Source organism: Ursus maritimus, unplaced genomic scaffold (assembly GCF_017311325.1).
Source record: "Ursus maritimus isolate PB19 unplaced genomic scaffold, ASM1731132v1 scaffold_13, whole genome shotgun sequence".
Lineage (NCBI taxonomy): Eukaryota > Metazoa > Chordata > Mammalia > Carnivora > Ursidae > Ursus > Ursus maritimus.
This window is the reverse complement of record NW_024423675.1, coordinates 52,356,042-52,372,345: the sequence shown is the minus strand read 5'-3', so window position 1 is coordinate 52,372,345 and position 16,304 is coordinate 52,356,042. Positions and strand designations below refer to the sequence as shown.

The 16,304-nt window shown below is 32.3% G+C and overlaps 1 protein-coding gene across 5 annotated transcripts in view; it reads right to left on the bottom strand.

The window, feature by feature from the left end:
- Window positions 1-2,192: 2,192 nt before the first annotated feature.
- The window catches only part of STXBP5 (syntaxin binding protein 5), a 159,607-nt gene continuing 145,495 nt past the window's right edge, over window positions 2,193-16,304 (bottom strand). For all 5 annotated transcript variants that reach the window (XM_040627929.1, XM_008695061.2, XM_040627930.1 and 2 more), the window contains 3 exons: window positions 12,685-12,796; window positions 4,964-5,184; window positions 2,193-3,211 (listed from right to left, as the gene is read on the bottom strand). In XM_040627929.1, coding sequence (XP_040483863.1) covers window positions 3,170-3,211; window positions 4,964-5,184; window positions 12,685-12,796 — 375 coding nt within the window. In that variant the 3' untranslated portion in view covers window positions 2,193-3,169. The remainder of the gene's footprint in view (window positions 3,212-4,963; window positions 5,185-12,684; window positions 12,797-16,304) is intronic.

Sequence of the window (16,304 nt, the reverse complement as noted above, 5' to 3'; positions counted from 1 at the left end):
TCTTCCCTTTCCTCAGCAGTCTCCCCACCACCTCTTGTAACCTAAAAATGTGTAACACTTTCAGACTTGTTTAAAACACTCACATATCTACACAAAAGAACTTCAGAGAAACCTACAATTAAGAAGGTCTAAGCAAAAGAAATGCTTCTTTCTTTACTATAAAGTACTGTACTTAAATTGTAATATACTACACATAACATAGACAAGTAGCAGCATTTTTTTTTTCACATCCATAAAGAAAAGCAAATTAAGAAGTCAATCGTAGCTCAGTGATATCTATAACCATTTTTGGAAACACTTTGTACAATTTAAATGCAAACCCAGGGGATTAAGATGATGCGAACCTTCAACTGGATGTAATATACAGAATTTGTCAGAGTATTAAGATTTCAAATAACTTTCTAAACACATATGAATTTTAGTTTGAAGAGTGAAATGAATATGTGGTACATATGGGGAAACAACTTCCTATTGACAAGCTGCTAATTAATGAATACTTCAATGATTTTAGAGCCAAGGACAAATGCAACAAAGAATAATGTTCTCAAATGAGGATATGGAGGAAGCACACACAAATCTTTCATTTTTCTAATATTTTCTATTTTTGACTTTTTTTTTTTTTTTGGTTTGTTTTCCTGAAATCCTGGCTTGCTGGTGACTGTTACTTTTTGCACTTAAAAAGAAAAAAATAGAGATGTTATCTCTCAAATTACAATAAATTCCCTGGGTTAGTTATTACTGCAGACTGTCTCTTATCTACAGACTGAATCAAGTAGAACTCGGAGAAGCTATTTCCTATTCTCAAAAATACTTCAAGCTTTTTAGTTCTAAGTGAGTTTCTAGGTTTGCTGTGCATAATCTGTAGATCAATTTAAAAACAAAATAAAATAACTCAAAATATTGATTTAACATTTTCTTATAAAATCCATCTCAGATAAATGTATCTACTTCTCTATTTGAAAATAATTACAAGATTAGTTCATTTTATATACAACAGGACAAATGACCATAGAAATAAAGTTGATATACAATTAACATAAAGTAACACAGCAAATTAAATAATTGGAGCTAATATGCCCTTCCACATAATGGGGAATCCACCAGTATATTATTTTACTTAATGCTTCTCAACTTCAAATCCGTAACTGTTGATTTTATTGATGACATTCTCAAAACTGTACCTTAAAAAAGGGCCTAATACTTCCTGTGACAGATCATGGAACAACGGGTTAATTAGATAACATAGGATACAAATTAAGCCATCTGTAAAGTGCTGAGTTCATCATATAGCTGACATTAACTAAACAGAAACATGCTATCTATAGGTATTTTTTACAAATTCAAAACCTTTTGAAAATGATTACTTTTAAAATATTTATTTTGGCTCGATCAATTATCTCTATCACATATATTTAGTCCCTCCCTAATGACAGTCAAAGTAAATTTAATGTAAACTTTTGTATCCCATACTGCACATTATAAAATGTAAACATAAAAGCTTTATTAATGAAAAGAACAAAGAGGAAAAGATGCATAACAGACTGTGTGAAATTAAGGTGTTCTATACCTTTAATGATCATATGGAATAGAAAAAACAACCATCAAGTTTGCTATCAATTTGTGCTCTGATTATCTCTTAATGAAAAAAGAAAACTGTTTTAAACAATTTTTATAGAAGAAAATATTTAAATTTCATTAATAGTAAGTGTAATGCTTCTATTTTGCTCTTCCTTTGTTGCTTTAAGAACCACCAATAATCACCTCAGATGAGCCTGTATAACGAGATCACTTACTTCCAGGTCTACTAAGTCATCTCCCCCCTGTCTGCAATGCTCTTCTAGGAACCGATCATTTATTATCCACTAATGGTCTCGTTTGCATTATACTCCAATACAGAAATAATTTAGTTACCAAAAATGCACATATTTTCCTTTCCTTTTGGCTTTTTAAAACCTTGAAAGGACATGTACAGATTTATAGTATATTTCTACAGAAAATATTTTGTAGGTCATCAGACTAGACTCTTATATAGATAATTATTGACAACAGATGCTTGTAATTTTCCATGCGACAGCATGTGCACTAAGATTTAATTGGCTCATCACCTGAGTGTACTGGAACTGTTAGCAAATAAAGGGCATTTTAAAAAGGGAGCTGAGCATTTTACTGAAATAATGAAACATTTTTTTTTAGCAATTTTAATTAAATAATGCAAAGGTACATTTGGTTAAACATTTTATAAAAATTCAAGCAAAATTAAAAACTTAGCCAATTTCAACATTTCTACAAATTTAACCATTAACTATTTTGGTCAAATCCACCTTTAGCTGAATTAATGAGAACAAGGACAAGGGACATTGAAGTATTCTCCTCACCACAATGGAGGTTTTTTCTCACTTTCCACACTGTATAGCCACTACATGGAAACTCCCAGAATGATGAGCAGTTCAGTCATGCTCTACACTTTTCTTTTCAATGAAAAGTGATGTATCGCCTTGTTTTGCTTTTGACAAAATATGGACTAAACACAAATATACAATAACAAGAATCCAAGAGTAGCCCATACACAAGTCAACTATGTGTATGTTTTTATTATTTAAAGCCCACCATTCAGCTTATCTGTCTAAAGTGATGGTAACAAACAGTTTGTTTCTTTTTCACTAATGATACTGATGACCATTCAGTTTAAGGGAGGGAAAGCCCAAGACAGCTGTTTATAAGTCAGTCAATGACACAAACGTAACTATTTCAGCTTCAGGACTTGTGACTTATTGCCTCTCCCTCAAAGAGGTCAAACACTGATGGCAGATACAACAGCACAGAATCTTTTGGCATATGAGAGTTTAATACAGGAATGATCCAGGAATCGTCCCTGCCAGGTCTCAACATCCCCCTTTGTTTCTTCATCTGTAACACGTGACCTGCTTAGTTCCCAAACTGCCAACTCATAGCCGCACACACCACATACTCCACTTTGAGTGTGTGCCACACTCCTCAGTTCAAGCCACATGACTGAGGTAAAGCAGTGCATGATTGTGCTAGGAAAGAACGGTATCCAGTGTCGAACAATCCTTTTAATGTTAACTTTCCTAAAGTGAAATCAATAAAATAAAAAAGGAAAATTCTTTTTCCTTCCAGCTGAAGTTAGACTGAGTTGGATTTCGGGTTGTCAGAACTGGTACCACTTCTTATCTTTGTATTTCAACATCATCTAAAGGGGAGAAAACATAAAAATGTTTTAAAAATGCCAGAACAACAATATTTATTTGTAATTGATTTCTATATTTTTCCAAAACATTGTATCACCCTGAAACATTCTACAGTGTTACTATATTGCTTACTTCTGATCAATTTATATTGAAAGCAGTAAGGAAGAACTGTTCCATTTAGAGAAAAGACCATAACTATTAAGAACTATAGCCTAGAAGGTTCTCTTATTTTTTTAGAAATGTGACAATATTAAACTTTGGCTCAGTATATTCTTTGGTGACCTAAGCTAATACCTTACAAATAAGGTAATTTTCAGTTCTCTGATTTGAACTAAAAATAATGGTTAAAGAACCTGGTGAATGAAAGGTTGAAAACAGTACTCTTGCTGCCATCCAAAACTTACTGAGCACTTACTCGGCGATGGGCACCACATGGCACAGCTTCCCTACATGAATTCATTTGGTCCTCACAGCTCTATGGGTTAGAGATTACTATTCTCATCTTATAAATGAAGAAAATAAGGCTTATATGGGTTACCCAAGGTAACACAATGGTGAAAGTGGGATGTGAGCCCACACTGTCTGATTTAAGAACTTGTGAGTTTAACCACCTCAATACATCATCTTCACAGACTCTCAAATATGGCTCACAAACATCGTTTGGTAGAAGGGAAAAGCTATCAGTTTAACTCTGAGCTCTTTGCTAAATACTTAGAGTGTGACTATATTCTGAATTGGCTGAAGTGTTAGATGCATTAGAGATCATAGTCAGATGCAGGGTTGTGCCAACAAAATTCTCGACCAAGGTCACTAGCCTCTATCTGAGGTGTGTATTAGCCTAGTACAAGGACTCACAAGGGATCTCCAAATCTCTCTGAAGCCCTGGACAAATCTCTCCCAGGTCAAGTGACCTCTTTCATGCATTCCAGTGGCAGTATTTCTGAGCAAGGAAAAGATGAGTTTTGATTGAAAAATCTGAAGAGCTATGACTGATAGACTGGGTACTCAAATATAAAAATAACCTGAATATGTTTTCTTCAGATAACAAACTAAAAATATCCTCAAGGGCTAGGCTAGGAACTAAGTGCGTGAAGTAGCCCAGTGTAAAGCATCATGCAGTGGCAGACCTATGTGTCAAAATGAAGATGTATATTCTACCTAAGGGCCTTTAAGGTCAGTTTTTTAAAGTGTTACTATTCTGGCCAATGAAGTATACTTGTAAGGCCAGCTACGGATCCCTTTTTTACGGCATCCATTTCTAAGGTCCACCATGACTTCTGAATTCATCATGATGAATTTGTTGCAAAAATGCATCTCATTCATCCTCTGTGTAAATCTGTCTACAGATAGATTTAGTATTGTCTATTTGAATAAAAATGTCTGCCAATTTTAGTTATTTAGATCAACCTAAAGAATCAAGAGAGGGAAATTATTTCCTTTTTTACAAGTTAGTAGTAAAATATGAGGCCTCTGCATTCCCTAAAAACAGCTGAAAAATCATTGGCTTTGTTTACAAAAAGCCTGAAGATGAGCGGGTTCCTTCATAATTTGTAAACTTCAGTGAGAGACCAAAGGCTACTGCAACATAGTCTTGTAATGGCTCCCTCTGGTGGCAAAAATCAGGAATTTGCAATTGTACAAAGGATAAATGAAAGTTCTTGTGTAGAAATATAATAGCTACTAAAAAAAATCCAACAATTTTCATACTTGCTTTACCTAGTTATTTTGTTTAAACATTTGTTTGATAGACATACCTCATGAGCATGTTTAGAAAACGAATCTGCACTGGACAACATAGCTGCAGTTCTTTCTTCCAGATCACCGAGTTTCTGCCCTCTTTCATCTAGTGCCAACCTGGCTCGTGCTAATTCACCAACAACTCCAGATGCTGCTCCTTTCACACCTTCAATGCCGCCAGGGCCAGGGATATGCTGTGCAAGACTCCTTGAGGCCTTTCCTGAGGATGATTCTCCAACTGAATGGATTTGATAAGTGAAAAAGTAACTCAAATGAAAATTTTAATATAAAAATCCTACTATATAATATTAAAACACAATTTTTAGGTGGAGTAACAATGTAATTGAAATATTTATATATTTCACTTCATAATTAATTTTATATCATTTTAATAATTTTTAGTTTTTTAAACATGCAAAACCAGAACGTATATTAATTTTCTACTCTGTATTAGTTTATGTAACAAAATTTGTGTAAAAAGGGACTAGTAATTATTTGTTGCAATGAATAATGGGCATACTGATACCAGTTTACATAACAGTAAAAATAACTAAAGATGATTTAGTTTATTTATTCCATGCTTTCTCATACTTTAAATACTATGCTGAAGCTTAGAAGAAAAATGAATTTATTCATTATTCTATTTCAGTCTCCATAAGTTGTAGATATGCTACATCCCTTTCTTTCCATTTATCTTGTCACTTACAAATAGACCTTTTCCTTCAAAAGATCTCAGGAATTTATTGCTTCCTTTCCCTACATAATCCAGACCTTGATTACCTAATATCTAGATTACTGCAAAAGTCTTAAATTCTATTAAAGAATGAGGTCAGATTTTCCCTCTTCCCTCAGCATACATTTATTTCATGAGAAATATAATTCACATACCATAAATTTGCCCCTGAACACTTCAGTAACTTTTAGTTTATTCAGAAGGTTGTGCAACCATCATCACTAATTCCTGAGCATTTTCTTCAAAACCAAAACAAAAACGCCACACTAATTATTAGCAGTCACCTCCCAATTACCCCCCTTGTCAATCAATAATCTACTCTTGTCTTTATAAATTGTTCTATTCTGAACATTTCATATAAATGGATTCATACAATATGTGGCCTTTGCATCTGGCTTCTTTCACTTAAAATAATGTTGCCAAGGTTCAACCATGTTGTAGCATGTATCAGCACTTCATTCTTCCTGATGACTAAATAATATTCCATTGTATGGAGATATGACACTTTGTTTATCAGTTCATCAGCTGATGGACGTTTGAGTTGTTTCTACTTTCTGGCTATTATGGATAATGCTGCTATGAATATTTGTACAAGTTTTTGTGTATGTGTTTTCAATTCTCTTGGGTATATACCTGGGAGTGGAACTGTTGGGTCACATGATAACTTTATGTTCAACTTTTTGAGGAACTGCCAGTTTTCCAAAGAGGTTATGCCATTTTTACATTTCCAGCAATGTATGAGTTTCAATTTCTCCACATTCTTGCAAACATCTTTTTGAATACAGCCATCCTAGTGTGAAGTGATACTTGATCTTGCTTCCCTAATGAGAAATGATGTATATCTTTTCGTGTGTTTATTGGCTGTTTGTATATTTTGTCTGGAGAAATGTCTATTCAAACCCTTTGCCCATTTAAAAACCGGGTTATTTGTCTTCTTATTGTTAAGTTGTAAGATTCTTCACTTTTATCAGATTTCAGATATATCCAATATGATTGATAATATTTTATCACAATCTGGTTTTTCACTTTCTTGACAGTGTTCTTTTTTAATTTTAATGAAATCCAATTTATCTACTTTTTCCTTTGGTTGCTTGTGATTTAGGTGTCATACCTAAGAAACCACTGCCTAATCTAGGGTCACAGAGATTTTTATCTCTGTTTTCTTCTATAACTTTTATAGTTTTAGCTCTTACATTAAGGTTTGATCCATTTTGAGTTAATTTTTGTGAATGGTGGGAGGGCAGGATACAACTTCATTCTTTTGCATGTGAATATCCAGTTGTCCCCACACCATCTGCTGAAAAGACCATTCTTTTACCTTTGGGTTTTCTTGGCATCCTTGTCGAAAATCAATTAACCATACATGTATGGACTTATTCCTGGATCCTCAACTCTATTCCACTGGTCTGTGCATCTCTCTTTATGCCAGTACTGCACTATCTTGATAATTACAGTTTTGTAGTAACTTCAGAAATTGAAAGACGTGAGTTCTCCATCACTTTCTTTTTTAAAAAAATTTCTGTGTATGTATGGCTGTTTGGATCTTTTCCATTTCCATATACATGTCAGGAGCAGTTTGTTTCTTTCTTCAAAAAAGTAGCTGGGATTTTGACAGGGATTGTGTTGAATGCATAGACCAACGTGGGGAGCATGGCCTTCTTCCCAATATTAAGTCGTCTCATCCATGAACATAGGATGTCAATCCATTTATCTATGAATTAATATCTTTAAATGATATTTTGAAGTTTTTAGTGCATTTTACACTTCTTTTGTTAAATTATTCCTAAGTATTTTATCTTTTTGATGCTATTATAAATGGAATTGTTTTCTTAATATATGATTTGTTCATTGCTAGTTGCATAGAAGAAATGAAATTATTTATATTGATCTTGTAGCCTGAAATCTTGCTGAACTTGTTTGTTAGCTGTATTTTGTGTGTGTGTGTGTGTGTGTGTGTGTGGCTTCCTTAAGATTCTTCATTTGCAAGATTATGTCATCTGCAAATACAGACTTTTACTTCTTCCATTCCAATCTGCATGACCTTTAGTTCCTTTTCTTGACTAATTGTCCTAGTTAAAACATCTAATATAAGGCTAAAGAGAAGAGGTAAGACCCTTTGTATTTTCATCTAAAGGTTAGTATCAGTTATAAAATTTTGGGGGGAAGGTGATTTTGATAAGGACTTCATTAAGTGTATATCTGCATATGCACAAATCAGTTTTGGGAGAATTGATGCCTTTAACTGAATCTTCTGCATGAACATAGTATACTTCTTTTATTTGGGTCTTTAACTTTTGTCAACAAAATTATAGAATTATCTGTTTTCCCCATAGAGTCCTAAACATCTTCTGTTAAGATTTATTTCTAAGTATTTGACTTCTTTTGTTTGTTTTGTTATGATTGTGGTAGACAGAATAATGCCCCCATTCCTCTAAAAGATGACCTTACTCTAATTCCTGGAACCTATGATTATTTTGCCTTACACAGGAAAAGGAACAGCTGTAGATGTGATTAAGTTAAGGAGCTGGAGACAGATTACCCAGGTGAACTCAATATAATCACAAGCAAAGAGCTCTTTCCAGCTACGGGCAGAGAGAGAGAGATATGGCTTCGGAAAAACAGATTCAACAAAGTTGCTGGTTTTGATGCTTTAACTAGGGCAATCACATTCTCTTATTTTTTTCATCCCTGATAGTGTTTACTTGTGCCTTCCTTTTTTTCCCCCCTCAGATTCACCAGAGATTTATCAATTTTATTAGATTTTTAGAGAATTAACTTTTGGCTTTGTTGATTTTTTTTTTTCTATTTTGTATTTGTTTACTAAGTCATTACTACCTTATCATCTTCTATTTTCTTTAGTTTATTTTGCTGTGTTTTCTACCTTTTTGAAATGCCTGCTCGGTTCATTCATTTTCCTGTTTTGTTTTTTTTTTCTAATAATATTGTATATATATTTAAGGCTATAAATACCACTGTTACTTTATTTATTTATTTATTTATTTATTAGTCACCATACAATACTTCATTAGTTTTTGAGGTAGTGTTCCATGATTCATTGTTTGCGTATAACACCCGGTGCTCATTGCAATACTGTGCCCTCCTTAATACCCATCACGGGCTAACCCATCCCCCCACCCCCTCCGCTCTGAAACCCTCAGTTTGTTTCCTGGAGTCCATAGTCTCTCATGGTTCATCCCCCCCTCTCATTTCCCCCCTTCGTTTTTCCCTTCCTTCTCCTAATGTCCTCCATGCTATTCCTTATGTTCCACATATAAGTGAAACCATATAATAATTGTCTTTCTCTTCTTGATTTATTTCACTTAGCATAATCCCCTATTACTTTAGATGCATACCAATGATTATGAATTCTTTGACACATGGGTTATTCAAAAGTTTATTTCTTAATTTTTGAACACGGGGATTTAAAATTAGCTTTGTTATTAATTACAAGCATAACTGCATTGTGATTAGATCACAAACACTTAATTGATTTTAATCCTTTGAAATTTCATTTTTTAAAAATCATTTAACATATGGTCAACTTAAACCCCAACTTTTTAAAATGCAAGTTTTAAACATATAGGAAAGTAAAAGAACTGTATCATAAACATCCATACACTCGTGATCTAATTTTGGTAATAACATTTTTTTGCTATGTGTGAGTGTCTACATGTAAATTTTTAAAATATTCAAAATTCATTATAGACATGACATTTTACTCCAAAATAATTCAGTATACATCTGTAATTTCCCTAAAAATATATTTTATGAACATCCTGTGGGTGTTTGAAAAGAATGTATTCTGCAATGTTATATATCTGTTCATTAGATTTAAGTTCATTAATTGTGTTGTTTATGTCTTCTATATCCTTTACTATAAGACTTATTGTTGTCTGCTTTTATATCTCAATCAATAGGCATATTAGCAGTTCCCCTGCTATGATTGGGAAATGGTCTCTTCTAGTGGTTATGTCAGTATTTGTTTTTTATATATTTTGAAGTGAAAATATAAGGTGCATTCAATAATGCCTTAATGTTTACATTTTGATATTAATATAGCTAAACCAGCTGATTCTTCATTTGTGTTCATGTTTTTCTATCTTTTAAAATTTTAATATTTCTGTTTTAAATATGTCTTCTATAAACAATGTACATTTCTTTCTTCTTAAATTCAGTTGCATAATCTTTGCCTTTTAAATGGGACATAGTTACTACGGTTATTTATATTTAAGTCTACAGTCCTTTATGTGCTTTCTATTTATCTCACCTGTTTTGTATTCTTTCTCTCTTCCTTTCTGTTATTTTGGAAGGATTGTAATTTTCCTGCTATTCACCTGGAAGTTATATACTAGGTTGTAGAGGTCACCTTAGAAATTTTAACATGCATCCTTAACTTATTAATGATACTAGATATTTTTAAAGTCTCCCAAAAAAATGCATGATCTCAGATCACCTTAAATCCATTACCCTTTGTGACTCCCTTGATTTTATGTGATTTTTTTGGGGGGCCACACTATTCATACGTGTATATGTGTATACACATACTATACAACTTTTCTTTACAGTCTATAAAGATGTTATTTATGCATGCACTTGCTACTTTCTTTCTAAAACACTGTTTCCTACATCTCTGACATTCCATGGAGGATTATTTTCCCTCTATGTGAAATACATCCTTTAGAGTTCCTTTTAGTGTGATGGCAAGTCTTATTCATTTGTTCATTTGTCTAAATATGTCTCATTCCTAAAGAATATTTTCTATCTTCGGCTGTTGAGCAGTCTATAGCATGTTAAAAAAATGCCTCACTTTCCTCTAGTCACCTTGAAGATTTTTCTCTTTGTCTTTGATATACTCTATTTTCATGTAACATATCCAGCTGTGAATTTTTCTTTAAGATTTATTTTAGAGGGAGAGAAGGAGAGTGAGTTGGAGGGGGAAGAGGGAGAGGGAGAGAGAGAATCTCAAGCAGACTCCACACTGAGCCTGAAGCGGGGCTCAATTCCATGACTCTGAGATCATGACCTGAGCCAAAACCAAAAGTCAGACGCTTAACTGAGTAAGCCACCCAGACACCCATCTCGCTGTGAATTTAAAAAAAAAAAAAAAAATCATTGGAATTCATTAGGCTTCTTGAATGTGTGAATTGGTATCAATTCTGAAAATTTTCCAGCCATATATGTTTATATATTGATTCTTCTTTACATGCTTTCCTATTGCTTTCTTGAGAAGTCTAACCTATGTTAGATTTTCTCACTGCAACTTTTATTTCTTTTATCTTCTTTGTATTTTACATCTTTTTTTTTTTTTGCTTCTCTGTACTACGTACTACATCCTAGATGGTCTATTTGTCTTCAAACTATATAATTTTCTCTTTAGTCTAATTTGTGGTTAAATTTATCCACTCAGTTTTTATTTTTGTTTTTTGAATCTTTCAATTCCAGAACTTCATTTTAGTTTTTTACACGTTTGTTGTACCAATTTTTATAGGTTTCAGTTATCTGACAAAATGTTCAGGCATGGTGAATGTGAACTTATAATATACATAACTATTTTACTGTTTATATCTGATAATTCTAATATTTGAAGTACCTGTGATTCTTCTTCTGCCTTTTCTATTTTATTGTTCATGGTGTTGATTACTAGTTTTCCTGGTTAACTTGGACAACATATTTGAAAAATTATTTCTACAAATACTTTGAGGACTTGGAATATGTTATCTTCCTTTAGAGAATATTTTCATTTGCTTCTGCCAAGTGCTAGGGACTTGGACAGTCTGTAAAAAAATACTTAATTAAGGCTGAAAGTTTTCTGGGACATTCAGATAATTTAAAGCTGAGCTCAGTCTGTGTGTATGAGGGCTGATTTATTTCCAGTTCACCTCTACTCATAAGCTGTGGACTTTGGGGTCCTTGCAAAGAGGAGAAGTCGTATAACAAGATCCCTACCCTTGCCCATTCAAGGAGCCCACCTTGCTAGTATGAACACAGTTTAGTATCTCATCCTTCTGCTTCAGATTAGCAAAGTACTCCAGGGTAAAAGTGGACTCAGTTTGTCAGACTCAGCACTCTGGGTTCCCATCTTTCCCCATGTCCTTACTATACTGTTAGCTCTTTGATGTTTTTAAGAATTAAAAAAATATATACATTTTTTGAATTTTGTGTAACTTTATTAATTATCCTTGGTGAGAATGTTATTCCAAAATATCAGTTCCCCATAACTTAAACAACAGTCTTCATTTTTAAAAATGAATGAAAACTGACTGTTCTTCAGTACCAAGATGATTGATCAATAATCTGGGTAAGTTTTGAAAATTAAATTGCACTGCACTGCTACTTACTGATATTCAATCTTACAGTTTTTCTAATTAGTCAAACAAACACAAAAGGAAAATTTAGCAAAACTGAACATTCTGTTGGAGAAAGAGAATAAAACAGAAAGAGAATAAAATGAAAAAAAATTAAGGACAGATAACAGCTCTGTTTGAAAGAAAAGTCAAACAATCAATGACGCATTAGCTCATTCAAGGACCAATTTCTACTCTGTGCCAATTATGTGGAAGGTAGTAAATAAACCATATTTTGCTACCTTAAATAACCTTCTGGTGCAATGATAGTAGTTCTGGAGGTTTTGTAAAATAAACGTTTAGGTTAAAAACTTTTTCAAAGTTAAGATCATCAATTATGGTAAATTATAGAATTGAAATAATAATAAGGATCACATTTAATGAAAATAAAATACTTTCCAAACTATTCATTTAAAGTTGTGAATACTCCTTTTTAATCACCTGAAGCTATTCTGATCTCGGTTCCCTGAGTAAAATGCTCCCCCAATTTGGGTTAGAATGACACAAAAAAACTTTTATGTATTTTTGCTCAAAACATGGACATATTAATTGTGACAAAGAGGAAAAAGGTGAACAGAATTTATACATATAAGAAGAATTTAAATGGATTGAATGTTTCAGTTTTATAGATACAATATCCAAATTAAATAAATCAACTTACACAGTTCTTCTCTATCAAGAGATTGTGCACCACCTCCAAATAAGCCTTTAAAGAATCCCCTGTTTGGTGCTTCAGGTGCTTCTAGAGGAGTGAAGAGTTCACCCAACATCTCCTTTAAAATCAAAACAAACTGTAATTGGTAAAGTTACAGGGAAACTAAACTATAATTCACAAAACCATCACTGTAAACTCTAACTTAAGCTTATAACATTACCTGTTGAGATTCACAAACAATTAATGAACATATTTCAAGTGACTAGATCCAGTACTTACTGACTTAGTCAAACAGTTAAGACTAAATTTACTAAGACTAACTTGCTGCTTGCTACTTTGGCTGATTATTTTCCTTACATTTCAAGCAAAGACGATAATCTCACTTAACTGTAAGAAGATTCCAATTATGACAAAATTTTCCCATAATTCTTATTATCAAAAATTGATAACTAGATTAGTAATTAAGTCTTCTTACATTAGAAAGAAGAAAAGCTACTAGTAAGTTGAAAAGTTTAGTGTAATGATGACGATACACAGTCTTGGAATCATCACTTTCAGCTGAGTCAGAAAATTAGTAATTTAGAAAGACACATCAACTTCTTTTTTCATAAACATAGCCTAGGAAGAGAATTATGCCAACATACACCTGGAATTCCAGCAACATGGCAGGGAGATGGGAGGCTTCTTTCTGTACTGTCTGAAATTACTGTCACTATTCTTCAGAGAATGTCACTATTTCTTCACAGAAATTGTAAAACTAACTCAGGAGACAAGAAAGGTTGCTGGCATGTTACTGACTTTGTAAATAATACATAGAGAGGGAAGAGGAATTTCTCTAAGAGAGGAATGGCAGCAAAATTATTTATAAGGCAGCTCTGGGAAGCTTTAGAATCAAAATAAAAGTATAGTGAGGCTTTGGAATTGCATTTCTGCCCACTTAAGAGCAGTAGCTATGATACAAAAGACAAGTACATTATTGGTTCCAGGTAGGAGTTCTGCTGTATCTGGTTTTACATGATTATAGTTGAAGATGAAGCATGTATTTTTTAGTTTCTTTAGGGCTGGGCTAAGAAAGTTAATAAAGGATGTCCGAGGACTTTACTTTTAAGTATATTCATATTAATGTTGTTTTTCCAACCAGATTATAAATGGGAATAGAAAATTTTTAACACAATATAAACAGAAGTTTCATTTATAATGTTGAAGTGGACTGAAGCCTATACATTTTATTTTCTTTCCTTTGAAATTCTACAAAGTGGAATAAAACTGGAATGAAAAATTTCCTGAAGTCAATAAATCAAACTTGCTAAAACTGACTAAAGAATATACTGATAACTATTATTTAATTCAAATTTACATTACACTATATAACAAAGCTGATTTTAGGCATATTCCCAATTATTTTTATATTATACTACAAAAGACTGCAATTTAAACTATATGTACTAAATTGATACAACAAAAATGGCAAACAGCTACCATTCAAGTGTCTTTTATGCTAAATCAAAAGAGTAACATGACATATAACAATAGTATAAAGATATGCATTTTAAACTTTATTTTAGAACTACAACTCTTAATTTATTTGGTGTTTAATGAGTTACAATTTTACAAATGCAAAATAAGAAATATAAAAAAAACAGATTACATTTATAAACAGAGTCATTTATAGTGTAGGAATGACTAGAATGAGTATGAACTTTGGAACCACGTGGACTTGGGTTCGATTCTCATCTTTGCCTTTTACTCACCGAGGCATTTTCAGCAAATCAGTTTCTCAGAGAACTGGTTTCCTCAACTTTATAATACCTACCCCTGGAATGTTCCCAGGATTAAAAATAATGAATATATAAAGTGCCAAGAGTAGACACCCAATGGTAAAAAAAACTAAAAGAGAAAAACTCCTTTCACACAAAATATGAAACAAATTAGAAAATATGGAAATCATTTATCAATAGATCAGTAATACAATAGATTATGTTTAAAGGAAGTTTAAAAGTAGGGATTTCTAAGAGTCTGTAGTCTCAGTATTAAAATTTGGGGAGAAATACTGATATTAAAAAAAGCATATATTACAACAACATTAAATAGTATCTCCAGATTTTTTTTGCTTGTATTTAAATAAGGATTTTACCTATCATTAAATTTACTGAGAATGATTAATTTTAATGACTAATAATGCTGATGAAATCTAAAATAGATTTGTATTTTCTATGGTATCTTTCTACATCTAATAACAGTAAACTGTATGTCTGAAATAGTATCTGGAACTTTTAAACTACCCCAAAATATGAATATACAAAATATGAATATACTTGTCTGACGTTGGACTCTTAGATCTCACTCATCATGTTAACAAACTTACGGGGTAAAATTTAGGACTGATTTCATGAATGGTCAATATATGTGCTTTATCACAAAACTTTTTAATACATCAAATAATCAGATTTTAATAATTCTGATTAAGAAAACCCTATGTTATAAAAATACTGAGTCTAAATAAATATCTTCCAAGATGCGCACAGCAATAAATTTCAATATTGAATGTATGACATTTAAGAGAGGCTAAATAATTCAACTGTCAAAAATTTTGTACTGTGAGTACTTGGCAGTTTGTTTATAAATTACAATATTAAGGTGCTTAGGACAATTATAAATTGTTTAAACTGAAATAATTCATATGTTCCACCTCTTTAAAATTATGTTTTTTAAATTCAAAAATAAAAACAAATTGTCAATTTGAAAAAATAACTTGTCCATTTTGCTCATGTTTTCACTCAAGATATGGTTAGAATAATGCCGTAGAAATGAATTTAGGTATTTCAATCTATAAACATATACTTTTGACTAAGTGCCTCTCAATGATAATAAAAAGTTCTGGAGTCCATGAATTTTTAAAAACAGCTTTACTGAGTTAACTGACATATAACAAACTGCACATACTTAAAGTATAAAATTTTAACATATGTATATATACCTGTGAAATCATCGCCAACCATCAAGATAATGAACATAGCTATCTCTCGTGCTTCCTTGTACTTGCTTTGCAAAAACTTCACTTACTCCTTCTCGAACCCCCATCACCAAGTAAATGATCTGCTTTCTCTCAACCTTGGTTAATTTATATTTTCTTCAGCTTTATATAAGTGGAGTCATACAGTATTGTAAACTTTTTTTTTTTTTTTTTTGCTTGGCTTATTTCACTCAGCACAATTACTGTGAGATCCATCCATGATACTGAATATTATCAACTGTTCATTCGTTTCTATTGATGAGTTGTATTCTACTGTATGGTTACACTGCAATTTGATTATTCATTCATTTGTTGATGGGACACTTGGGTAGTTTCCAGTTTTTTGACTAGTAAAAATAAAACAGGAATATCAATTTCCTTTTAAGTTAAAAAACTAGGAATAGAAAGGCTAGATCTTTGGTTTATGAATGTTTAACTTTTAAACTGTTTAGCTGTTTTACAAAGTGATGGTGCTGTTTTTTGTTTTTGTTTGTTTTTTTACATTCCCAGCAGTATATTAGGAGTTCTAGACCCTTACATCCTTGTGAGAACTTGACATGGTATGTTTTTTCAAATTTATTTGAGAGAGAGAGACAGAAAAAGAGAAAGAGTG